Source organism: Manacus candei, unplaced genomic scaffold (genome assembly GCF_025592945.1).
Source record: "Manacus candei isolate 608988 ecotype Guabito, Panama unplaced genomic scaffold, ASM2559294v1 h1tg000138l, whole genome shotgun sequence".
In the NCBI taxonomy this organism is placed as follows: domain Eukaryota; kingdom Metazoa; phylum Chordata; class Aves; order Passeriformes; family Pipridae; genus Manacus; species Manacus candei.
The window spans coordinates 444,537-456,742 of record NW_026138186.1 but is presented as its reverse complement, the minus strand read 5'-3'; the positions used below and the strand labels follow the sequence as shown (position 1 = coordinate 456,742).

Below are 12,206 nucleotides of genomic sequence, written 5' to 3'. Positions count from 1 at the left end.
CTTCCCAGAGGCTGGGGGTCAGGGCTTGACCCTTTGGATTAACGAAAACATATCAAGGTTTATTCAGCATCAGAGCCACCTTTCCCTTGCTTGTCCATCCTTGTCATCACTGTCTGCACTTTTCTGCTCTAACTGGAACCTGGGGACACGTTCTCAGTTGTGTTCCTCAGTGAGACTCATTAGTACTAAAGGAAACTTTTATGTTTCAATCTCACTTTGACTTCTTGAGAAACTGTTTGAACTTACTCTCAAGGACTGTCTCATGTAAACAACACCAATCCCCCTGAGGGTCATGAAATGCCTGGGGCTGTTGCTGTGCTGCTGAGCTGGGCCGGGCTCCTGGCACACTGGGAGCTCCTGGCAAGCAAGAAGAGCTTCGAAGAGACAGCTCTGCTGGTGAGCAGCTCCTCTGCACAGCCCAGCAGGGCTGAGGGCACTGCCTGCAGCACCAAGGGCAGGGGAGTGAGGCAGACAGAAGTTAAAGGCTGTCAGACGTAGAATGATGCTGAGACCTCACTGGGGGAGAATTTTTAGCAGATCTTGGCACAGGAAGTCTGGTCATGCAGGGCAATGGGACTGCAGCTTTTGGAGGCATCTGGGAAAGCTGGCACTGCCCACCAACTACAGATTCTGTAAGTGCAACTCTGAGAGCATCTGGAGTGCAGAGGAGGAGGACATGCTCAGAGCTTCAGCTCCCTCTCAGAATATTTCCAAGACAAAGATTTTTATAAGGTTAAAGAAATTTCCTGAGATTGTGTTTCCAGTTTCCTGCTCTTGAGGAATGGGAGGAATAAATCATTAAGAAAGTATTAATTTTGAGAGGTCCCTGAGACATCTGAACTGTGAGTGCTCAGTAGGTCTATCTGAGCTTCCTAATGTGCTTTCAGCCACTGCTCTGCCTGTGGGCAGCACCAGCATCACCTCTGCTAGACCCATCAGGACCGGTCTGAGATGTCATTTTTGCACCTGCAAACGGCATATGACCCATACCAGTGCAGTCTGTGCTGCTGGGGAAGGAGCTGAGTCTGCTTAAATCAAATGTCATCATAAGGACACTTGGCTGTCTCCCTGAGGTTTCCTTCCAAGCTCTGAATTCCCCTCCAGGTTGGAAACCTGTCCCTAAACATCTCCTTGTTATGTGAAATGCCTGTACAGAAGCACAGTGATGCTAAAACAGAGAAAATGCTGTTCAGTAGGGACCCAGCACTGGAGCTGAAGAAAGATCTCCTAGGAAATCAAAAGGCTGTCTGTGTGTGACATGGGGAGTGTCTGTAGAATACAGCTTTGACTTTGTTTAGATAAGTCCACACTAACTGGCCTCTTACTGTCTTCTTCTCCTGTGTTGGAAACAAACACCCAGAGGCAATAAATGTCCAACAGCAGCTCCCTCACCCAGTTCCTCCTCCTGGCATTCACAGACAGGCGGGAGCTGCAGCTCCTGCACTTCTGGCTCTTCCTGGCCATCTCCCTGGCTGCCCTCCTGGCCAACGGCCTCATCCTCAGCGCCGTAGCCTGTGACCACCACCTGCACTCCCCCAGGTACTTCTTCCTGCTCAACCTCTCCCTCACAGACCTGGGCTGCATCTGCACCACTGTCCCCAAAGCCATGCACAACTCCCTCCAGAACAACACAACCATCTCCTACATGGGATGTGCTGCGCAGCTCTTTTTCTTTCTGTTCTTCATGTCAGCAGAGTTTTCCCTCCTCACCATCATGTGCTACGACCGCTACGTTGCCATCTGCAAACTCCTGCACTACGGGACCCTCCTGGGCAGCAGAGCTTGTGCCCACATGGCAGCAGCTGCCTGGGCCGCTGGGTTTCTCTATTCTCTGCTGCACACAGCCAATACATTTTCCCTACCCCTGTGCCAGGGCAATGCCCTGGGCCAGTTCTTCTGTGAACTCCCACACATCCTCAAGCTCTCCTGCTCACACTCAGGCTACCTCAGGGAAATTGGGCTCATTGTGGTTAGTGCCTGTTTAGTATTTGGTTGTTTCATTTTCCTTGTTTTCTCCTATGTGCAGATCTTCAGGGCTGTGCTGAGGATCCCCTCTCAGCAGGGACGGCACAAAGCCTTTTCCACGTGCCTCCCTCACCTGGCTGTGGTCTCCCTGTTTGTCAGCACTGGCCCATTTGCCTACCTGAAGCCCCCCTCCATCTCCTCCCCATCCCTGGACCTGGTGGTGTCAGTTCTGTACTCGGTGGTGCCTCCAGCACTGAACCCCCTCATCTACAGCCTGAGGAACCAGGAGCTCAAGGATGCCCTGAGGAAAATGATGACTGGATGCTTCTCAGGAGCAATAAAGTGCCTGTTTTCTGGTGTGTAGCATTCAGAATGGGACTCCTTAATGGCCCAGCCTTCCTGCTCAGGTTTTTCGAGGAGGTCATGGGGTTTTCTTTGTAATAATTTTCTCTGCAATTAAATATTATTATGCATCTGTCTTCTAATTTAGTGTCTACACATTGAATTTGACCCAGACATGTATAAATGATGAACTATTCTCTCTAAGTATTTCAACAAAATAAAGGACCCTGAAGTGCCATCTTTGTCCAAGACCCTTCTTCTCAGATGTTCCTAAAGGTCAGCACACTGCAGGACAGGGTGTATTTGCAAACAGGAAGGGGACAATAATCCCAGCCCAGCAGCACTGCCAGGGAGCAGCAGGGCTTGGTCTTTCCAGAGCTGCTCTCTTGCCACTTCCACACTGTCCTCCTGAGCCCCTTTCTCGCTGTACGGCCTGAGTGCTCTCTGAGCACAGTCCTGGGGGCTGGAAGCCCTTGGAGCACAGGCAGGGACAGGCCCTGGGAACTTGTGAAGCAGAGCTGGGCTCCCTTCCAGCATCTCCAGGATGCTGTGGCATCTTCTGAGGGCAGTGCATGTACTGGGTCACTTCTCCTGTGACCTTGCTCCAGGGCTGGAACTCTCCTGCAGTGTCCCCATGACACTCCTGCTCTCTGCTTTCCAGGTTCCATTTTTAGATCCAGTCTTCCCCTCCTGTTCCCAGGGACATCCTGGGAGTGCTTCAGAGCTGCCATCCTGGGGCAGCTCCTGCCCAGCGTGGGCAGGCGCAAGGTCTCTCCTCCTGCTCCTCTCCCCTCCCCAGTGCCACTGTTTTCTGCAGCCTCCTCCTCCTTGCCCAGCACAGCCCTCCTGGCACAGTTGGACACAGCCCTTGTTCTACCCCCTCCTCAGGCACCTGCCCAACCCCCTCAGCTCCAGCCTGATGGCCAGAAACCTTCAGGGCAGGGAGGCACCGGGCAAAATGCTCAGGACACCCATGGACTGCAGGGAGAGACCACTGGAGTGGTGGGTTTATAGGGGTCTGCTGCCTCCCTTCTGAATCACCCTCAGGACCTGGACAAGCCTGGATTTTGTTTTGTTTCCATGAGGCCCTGCAATGTCACAATGACCCCTTGATTCCATGAAGTTGTACAGTGTCCCTACATTCCATTTTCCCACGAGTTTCCCCAGTGTCACAATGGCCCCTTGACTCCACAGGGTTCCCCAGTGTCCCAAGGTCCATTTGACTCCAAAAAGGCCCCATCGTGTCACAGTGGCCCCTTGATTTTATGAGGTTCCACTGTGTCCCAGGTTTCCTTTGTTTCCATGAGGCACCACAGTGACACAATGGCCCCCTGGTTCCATGAGGTTCCAAAAGGTTTCAGGGTTCCTTTGGTTCCACGAGGCCTCAGATGTTAAATGTTCCCCTGGTTCCACAAGATTTCACAGTGTCCCTGTGTTTCTTGGTTTCCATGAGGCCCTGCAGTGCCACAATGGCCCCTTGATTCCATGAGGTTGCACAGTGTCATCACAAAGCTGAGCCCACCCAGATGAAAGTTTGGGGAGGATTAGGAGAAACTGGGACAAAAAGGATTGGATATTTGGGGAAGGAAAGAGGGGCTTGTCCAGCAGAGGGGAATGATTTTTATGAGGTAAAAACAGGTTCAATTAAAGCTGAGGGTGCTGAAACACTGACTGTGCAAACGCTCCTGATGGACTTTTACACTGTTTCTGACCTCAAGCCCAAATCCAAAAGTGCTGCCCCACCCATTGAAAGGAATCCACTGCTCTAATCACAACCTCAACCGGACCTCAAAGGCAAAGCCCAAACACAGAATTCTAGATTCTTATTTGTCCTCTAATGCCCACCCTAATCCCAAACCTGCATTGTTGGTATGAAAAGCCAAGCTTTAATCCTAACCCAGCCTAAAACCCTAATCATGAACCAGACACTGCCATCAGAACAACAAACCTTCTAAAATTCTGCCTAATCCTGACTCTGAGCTCTAAACCCCAAGCCCTGACCATTAAGCACCCCCACAGCCCTTGGGAGCAGGGCAAGGACCTGGAGGGCCCAGAGCAGGCCCAGGGGGTTGGCAGAGGAATGGGAGGTGACCTGGATCTGCTCAGCTCTGCAGTGACCCCCAGGAGAAGGGCCTGGGCTCTGGCAGGGATGTCCTGTGGCACAGGGGCTCAGGATCCAAGTTCAGAAGGCCAAGTGCACATGGCAACAGCCAGAGCTGGTGCAGAGCCATCAGGGAGGGTCTAGAAATGCTGCTGGGAGGGGGTGGGAAAGCAGGAGGGGTGTGTGCAGCCTGCAAGGCCAGAGCAGCAGCAGGGCCAGGGCAGGACAGCCTGCAGGAGAGATGGCCAAGGGCTCTGGCAGGGCTGCAAGGCCCAAAGGCACCCAGGCCTTTGTCCCCTTGCCTCTGGCAGCTGCCTCTGCCACTCAGGCCACCACAACCAACTTGCCTGGCAGGTTCTGCCCTTGGTTTCTGCCTCGCCCCTCCCTCAGGAGCCTGGCAGGGGTTGCCCAGTTTTGGGCCTTTGTTGTTCCTCCCCCTCCCATCCCAGTGCCCCCCAAACAGCCCTGAGCCAGCCGGGAGGGACAGGATCTGCTGGGCCAGGGCCTGGGGCTCAGGCCTTGGCCTTTGTGCTCCACAAAACCAAGGCAGGCTTTGCTCAGCATTGCAGGGGCCTGCCCAGAGCCTTTGTCTGCCTGCACTCCTGGCCTCCAAGGAGCTGCTCCAAGGAGTCCCTGGGGAGGCTTTGGCAGTGCCTGCCCTCAGTGGGGCCCAGCAATGCTTCAAGGCACTTGCACTTTGGCTTCTGACTTCTTCAGCAGCTGCTTCAGTCTTCTCTCAGTACCTCAGGATCATGGGCTGGGCTGCAAACACACCGTGGGGCTCATTAAAATGCAGAAATCCCTCAGGATCTCTTTGTCTTCCTTTAATTGTCTTCAAAGCAGTTTCAAAACAAGTCTTCAAAGTTTGTACTTTTTTTGTTTTAATTCAATGATGGCTATTTTTTAGGTCAGAGAAGAGGTGATAGTGGTGTTCTCGAAGTGATCTTGATGCTGAGTGTCTCCTCAGGAGATCCACACTGACCCTGTATGATCAGTCTTGCTCCTCACCCCCCAACCTCACCAGTTCTGACATGGCCTATCTTGGACTGACAGCTGATGCAACTCCAAACACACCGTAGGGCCCATTAAAACACTGAAAAACAAAATATTTCCTTTGCTTTAATTGTCTTCAAGTCATCAAGACTTCTACAGCTAATTGGAGTTGTCTTGTAGTTTAGCTAAGGGGGAAGATTTTAAAGTGGACATCACAAAAAATATTTTTTTTGATGAAAAGAATTATTTACACAGAACCTTGGGATGCAAGAGGGTCAGGGTGTAAAGCATTTGGATCCAAAGACAAGGAGGTAAAAGACATTAGTAGCACTTAATCATTGACCAGTTGAACAATTATCAAGTGGTTCAACAGCATTTGCTACAATTTTAACAGTGACTGAATTCAAGATTCATAATAACAACATTCACACCACAGTCAATTCACACCCACACCCAGGCAGAGATGTGTGGACACATCAAGAGCTGGGTGGGTATAGGTCCCTCTCCCAAATTCTCCTTGTTGTCAGGGAAACACTGCCCCAAATCCCTTTGTGTTTCCCAACAGACAAGGGTCACAGCTGGAGGAGTGTTTGTGGAGGGGGATCAGAATTGTCCTGGGCATCAGGGACGATCTTTGGAGTGTTGCAAACTGGAGGGATCCCGAGCTGGGAGAGGCTGCCAGAGGTGTCCCACTGAGAGGGAGGTGCTGGGGAGCTGCCAGGGCCTCCCTCAGCCCCGCTGGGTGTGGGCTCACAAGGTTTAGTTATCTGCTGAATTTCCATCCTGGTGTCAGCAATGACTGGAGTTTCCAAAATATTTGGGAATTGTATCGAAACTATTCCATTTAGGCCACAATTTAGGAAGCGAATGTTCCAAGGCTTTCATGAGATGACTGATTATCCTGTGTTCCAGAGCTGTTCCACTCCAGATTGTTCCTACCTTTATGGTCCAGGAGCAGCTGGTCCAGTCCAGGGACACTTCACCACACCCTGGTCCAGTCCAGGGGCTCTTCATTGCTCAGCTGGTTTGGTCAAGGCTTCTCAGGAGCTCCTGAGATCATACCTATAAGAAGGATGGGCACAGACTTAGTTGTAATAAGACAAGTGATAATGGTTTTCAACTAAAAAAGAGCAGATTTGAACTAGATGTGAGGAAGAAATTTTTTACACTGAGTGTGGTGAAACACTGGCACAGGTCACCCAGAGAGGTCATAGAAGCCCCAGCCTTGGAAACATTCAAGGCCAGGTTAGAAAGGGCTGTGAGCAACCTAATCTAGTTGAACGTGTCCCTGTTCATTGGACTAGATGGCCGAAAAAAGGTCCCATCTGACTCAAACTATTTAGGATCTATAGTTCATTCCTACAGAGCCAAGGCTGACAAGGATCACCCAGGTTTCAGAGCCAGCTGAGCATCCCCTTTGATGGCCCGGCTGGCAGCTCTGCTAAAAAGCTGCTGCAAAGAACCTCCAGACCTAAAGGAGCTTTTGTGCTGGGCTGAGCTGTGGCTCTCAGGGCTGGGGGGTTGGCTTTTGGCTGCCAGGAGCCCACCAAGGCTCTCTCACTCCTCCTCCTTCTCCTTTCCCCTTGGTGCCTGCAGGGTTGTTTCTCCCACATTTCTCTCACTCCTCTCTGGGTTACAGCACCCTGGATTTTATCCTTTCTCCAAAGGGTGATCACAGAGGTGCCTCTAGAATTGCATTTTGGCTCAGCTTTGGGCACTGGCTGGTCCATGTTGGAGCCATCTGAAACTGGTTCGCTCTGACACAGAGTCAACTCTTGATCTCCTCTTCCCTAAGGGAAACCTGCAGCCCCCTCCCTGCTACCAAACCTGATCCACAGGGTCAGTCAAGTGCCCAGGAATGCAGGAGGTCATTGATCCCATTATTCCTCAGGCTGCTTAAACAAGACTTTGTCCTCTTCCTGTCCCTGACTGCAGGTTCTTTCTGTCAGAGCAGAGCTGGGCTGGACTACAGCTGTGCTTTGCTCCAGAGCCTGCTGGGGTGGGGGCAGATGGCAATGGGAGAGTTGGGTTGGACTGGATGAGCCTTGTGGGTCCCTTCCACCTCAGCATATTCTCTCATTCTGTGTTTGTTTCACTTTGTTTTGCTTGTGTTTGATCTTTTTCCCTCCTTTTGATTTTCCTTTCCTCTGACTCATGACTTTTTTTTCATTGTCTTGAGCCTTGCTGGGCACCTGATGCCAAGACAAGTTTCTCCAACTCACTCATCTTGACCAAATTTTTTGTACAAGTCCCCATTAACTAGACGAGGTTTCTCACAGACTCGCTGCAACTTGGCATCATCCACAAAGGAGTGGAAAGTGCATTTCATCCCATCATCCAGAGACATAATAAAGATGTTCCATAGGAATGGTCAAGGGCTGGTCCCTGATGGATGTCACCTGGGAGTTGCTGCCAAGAGGAATTTGTGCCATGACTTTTGACCCTCATCAGTCATTCAACTTCCCACTCACCACATGTTTCACTTCTCCAGTCCAGCTCTCACCAGTCTGCCTCTAAGGAGACCACAGGAGACAATGTCAAGAGCCTTGAAAAAGTCTGGGCACACAATATCCCCTTCTTTTCCCTCCCACAGGGGTTCTGCAATCCCTGCCTTGTCCTTCCAATGCCTGGGAATGGCTGCAGGAGGACTTGCCCTATCCCCTTCTCTGCTGAGCCTGAGCAGTCTGGAACTCTGCCAACCCTCCTTGCTGCCCTGTTTGCAGACAGGGCATGTCTGCCTTTGCCAAGGCCCCAGGAAGCTCTGGGATGGCTCTGGCCTTTCCAAGGGTTTGGGAGAGGTCTCCCAGTGACACTGCCCAGCCTTCTCAATATCCCTGACACCAAAACCTTTTTTATTGCCCCACAGTTCCATTTTAGTGTTCAAGACACAACACATATTCTCATGGTTCTTCAGGAGAAAATTAGAAGTGATTTCACTATAGAGGTCAACTGGTGGAGAAGCCCAGTCTGGTCTGGCCCCACAGCAGTGCCCAGCCCAGGGTGCTGCAGAGCTCTGGGCACTCCCCCCACAGCCCCAGCCCCTCTGAAGGGCACAGCAGCTCCTGGGGCACAGAGAAGAGTCTCAGCATCCCCATCAGCTCAGGGGCTGGACACTCAGCATGGCAGGAGGAAATGGAGGTCAGGGAAACTGCAGGAGCCCTGGTGTCACCTGCAGGAGATGCCCAGCACAGCCTGACTGTGCCCCTCAGTGCCAGCCTTTCTGCCCAGCCCAGCCCAGAGTCCTGGCCCAGAGACAGAGCAGCCTGTCCCCAGGGGGGCTGCAGAAAGAGGTTTCTCTGTGCCATGGATTCCTCTCTGCAGGCCCAGAAATGCTGCCTTGATCTTCTCCAGGGACATCCCTTTGCCCAGGTCAGTGTGTCCAGGCTGCCTTGGCCAGTTGCAGATCCCAGCCTGGGATCCCTGCAGGGCCCTGAGCTGGAGGTGCTGCTCTGCACAGGGAGGGGCTGTGGCACCCTGGGCTGAGCCTGCACTGGCCATGCTGGTCAGGGTGGGGAGCAGACCCAGTAGGATGGGGATCACTCCTCTCCACCCTCTGCCATAGTCCTGGAAGGCTCAGTAGGCAAAAACAAGGTTGGGCAGGACCATGGGCTGTTTCCAATGGTACAAAGGGCAGGACAGGGCTCCACTCCATGCAGCCTGTGGGCTGGAGAGTTCTTCAGGACACCCTCCTGGAAAGCCCACCCCTGGCTCTGGTACAGCCCTCCCTGAACTGGGGAGGCACAAGGGGAGTTCACTGCAGGTGAGACGAGTCACTGGCCAGAGTCCTTTCTCCGTTCCTGCTGCATCCCCTGGGGTTGCAGAACTCTCCTTTACCAGTTCACAGGCAGATTTAGGACTTGATCTCTGGTAACTCCACCCTGGGCAGGATTCTGCTCCAGGGCTCCATTCCCTGCTGACTGGATGGGACGGGCTGTCCCTGCAGATCCTCTGTGCTCTCCTGTACTTCCTGAGTTCCTACAGAGAAGTCCTCACCTGCCATCAGAGCCCTCACAAGCTGCAGAGCCCCAGGCAGGTGACTTGGAGACCATTTGCCACTGGCCACCAGCACAGAACATCTGAACCAGCCCTCAGTCCCTCAAGTACCCCAGTGAGTCACTTCTCTCACTGCAGGGACTGAATGGGGAAACAAGCAAAGCAATGAGACTTTGCAGAGTCTATTCCTTGGCCCTGTTCTTTACACCAACCTTTCAAAAAGAACAAAGTCTTCAGGAACTGCCCAGGAGGATCCTCTTTCCTGATGGAAATGATGTTAAGGAGCCCAGCTCTGTCCCAGCAGTGCCCAGGGCCTGTCCCTGCCCATGGTCACAGGACTGACACCCAGCAGGGACTGAGCTGCCAGAGCACTCAGGCCTTGGGCAAGGAGCAGAAAGGAGAGGGAGGCAGTGGGAAAAGAGAGCATCTCTGAAAAGCCCAAGAGCTGCTGTTCCCTGGCAGTGCTTCTGTACCAGGACTCTTTAGCCCTTCTCCTCTGCACACAAGCACTGCCCTTCTGCTTCAGGCAAATTTTTGAAGGGAGAATCTAAAAAAAAGAATTCAAGTCCTTTATTACACTCAGAGATTTTGATTCCTCATGTACAGAATAACAAAGGCAGGAGGTTTGACAAAGAAGTTGTTGCAGGAACTTTTATTTTGTTTAAATGCACATAGAGAATGATTCCTCATTTACACAATGGTGGGTCAAAACAAAGAGGTAGAGAGTGAATTAGGAAAGGGATGAAAAATAAATTTCTGTGTTAACAACATTAAAAGAGGAAAAAATATAAGAAGACTCTCCCACTGCCACTCTCAAAAGCTTTAGAAGGCAGGCTGGGCCAGTAAAGGGTTACACAATGAATGTTCTGCAGAAGAAAAGAGGCAGGTTATTGCTCTTGAAAAGTATCCAGTCATCATTTTCCTCAGGGCATCCTTGAGCTCCTGGTTCCTCAGGCTGTAAATGAGGGGGTTCAGTGCTGGAGGCACCACCGAGTACAGAATTGATAGTGCCAGATCTAGTGTTGGGGAGGAGATGGAGGGGGGCTTCAAGTGGGAAAACATACCAGTGGTGATAAGCAAAGAGAGCACAGCCAGGTGAGGGAGGCAGGTGGAAAAGGCTTTGTGCCGTCCCTGCTGAGAGGGGATCCTCAGCACAGCCCTGAAGATCTGCACATAGGAGAAAACAATGAAAATGAAACAACCGAACCATAAACAGGCACTAACCACAATGAGCCCAATTTCCCTGCGGTAGCCTGAGTGTGAGCAGGAGAGCTTGAGGATGTGTGGGATTTCACAGAAGAACTGGCCCAGGGCATTGCCCTGACACAAGGGCAGGGAAAATGTACTGGCTGTGTGCAGCAGAGCACTGAGAAAGCCAGTGGCCCAGGCAGCTGCTGCCATGTGGGCACAAGCTCTGCTGCCCAGGAGGGTCCCGTAGTGCAGGGGTTTGCAGATGGCAACGTAGCGGTCGTAGCACATGATGGTGAGGAGGGAAAACTCTGCTGAGATGAAGAAGAAAAAGAAAAAGAGCTGTGCAGCACATCCCTTGTAGGAGATGGTTGTGGTGTCCCAGAGGGAATTGTGCATGGCTTTGGGGACAGTGGTGCAGATGCAGCCCAGGTCTGTGAGGGAGAGGTTGAGCAGGAAGAAGCCCATGGGGGTGTGCAGGTGGTGGTCACAGGCTACGGCGCTGAGGATGAGGCCGTTGGCCAGGAGGGCAGCCAGGGAGATGGCCAGGAAGAGCCAGAAGTGCAGGAGCTGCAGCTCCCTCCTGTCTGCAAATGCCAGGAGGAGGAACTGGGGCATGGAGCTGCTGTTGGACATTTGCTGTTCCTTAGCACAGGGTCTGTTCAGAAAAGGAAAGCACAGAGAACAATTAAGACAGTCCCCTCTCAGCAAAGCCAGGGCAGTTTTCAGGGAAATCCCCTCCAAGTCAAGGCATTTCATTTCTCTGGTTTGTGCTCTCTGAGGGTGCTGTGAGGAGCAGGAGCTCTGCCCATGTGCTGCCGAGGACTCAGCTTTGCTCTGCTGCAGTGCAGACATGGAGGTGGTTTGGGACAGCTCTCATGATCACAGGGGATGTCACATGGAACCCAACTTTGATGGAAAAGTTCAATTCCTGTACTGTTGTCTTGGAGCAATTTGGGCTGCAGGAGAGAGGCACAGAGTATCCTTAAAATAATTTTGACAGGATTTTTTGCTTACAATCATAACACCTGGGGTGTGTTTTTTTAGGGGTAAAGTTTTCTGATGACAAATCTGAAGAGTGTTGAGACAGGACAGGCAGAAGGGCTGAGCTCTCCCTTGCTTATTGCAGAGCCAGGAGAGCTGCAGTGCCTCTCAGTCTGTTTCCCATCTGTCCTGCACATTCCCTCGGGCTGCCTTGAAGATGACTTCACACACAGATTCCTCTTTAAAAACCCCACCACGATCTGTGCTGAGAGCAGGGCAGTGCTGCTTGAAAGGGCAGCTCTGGGAAGTGTCCCCTGTGCCAGCCCAGAGGTGCAGCTGTGCTGGACAGAGCAGGACAGGAGCCCTCCCGCAGAGTAGCCAAGGACTGGGACAGGAGAGTGCCCACCCCAAGGGAAGGCTCAGCACTGCCCAGGGTCCTGTGCTCATTTCTGATCCTGCCTGAAATGTTCATCTCTGAGAGTAAAAGAGTTGGAATTTCAGTGCAGCCTCTTGAACTGAGAGAACAATGTCTGTGCTACGATGGCTAAGCAGGAAACACACCTCAGGACTAATTCCTTTCCTGTAGCCTCTGTCTTTTCTGAGCTTTGCAAAAAATTCTCCATTCAATATTGTGTTGTGG

General features: G+C 52.0%; 2 protein-coding genes across 2 annotated transcripts; one reads left to right on the top strand and one right to left on the bottom strand.

The window, feature by feature from the left end:
- Positions 1 to 1,511: 1,511 nt before the first annotated feature.
- On the top strand, positions 1,512 to 3,576 carry LOC127462743 (olfactory receptor 14J1-like; the record flags this gene model as incomplete). Its single annotated transcript, XM_051771625.1, has 2 exons — positions 1,512 to 2,263; positions 3,502 to 3,576. Coding segments are annotated over 2 exons (827 nt in total), but the record flags the coding sequence as incomplete, so codon positions are not given.
- A 6,640-nt stretch (positions 3,577 to 10,216) lies between these two features.
- On the bottom strand, positions 10,217 to 11,227 carry LOC127462742 (olfactory receptor 14J1-like). Its single transcript, XM_051771624.1, has one exon. It carries the CDS (start codon positions 11,216 to 11,218, stop codon positions 10,217 to 10,219), a length of 1,002 nt encoding a protein of 333 aa, XP_051627584.1. The 5' UTR covers positions 11,219 to 11,227.
- Positions 11,228 to 12,206: the final 979 nt, after the last annotated feature.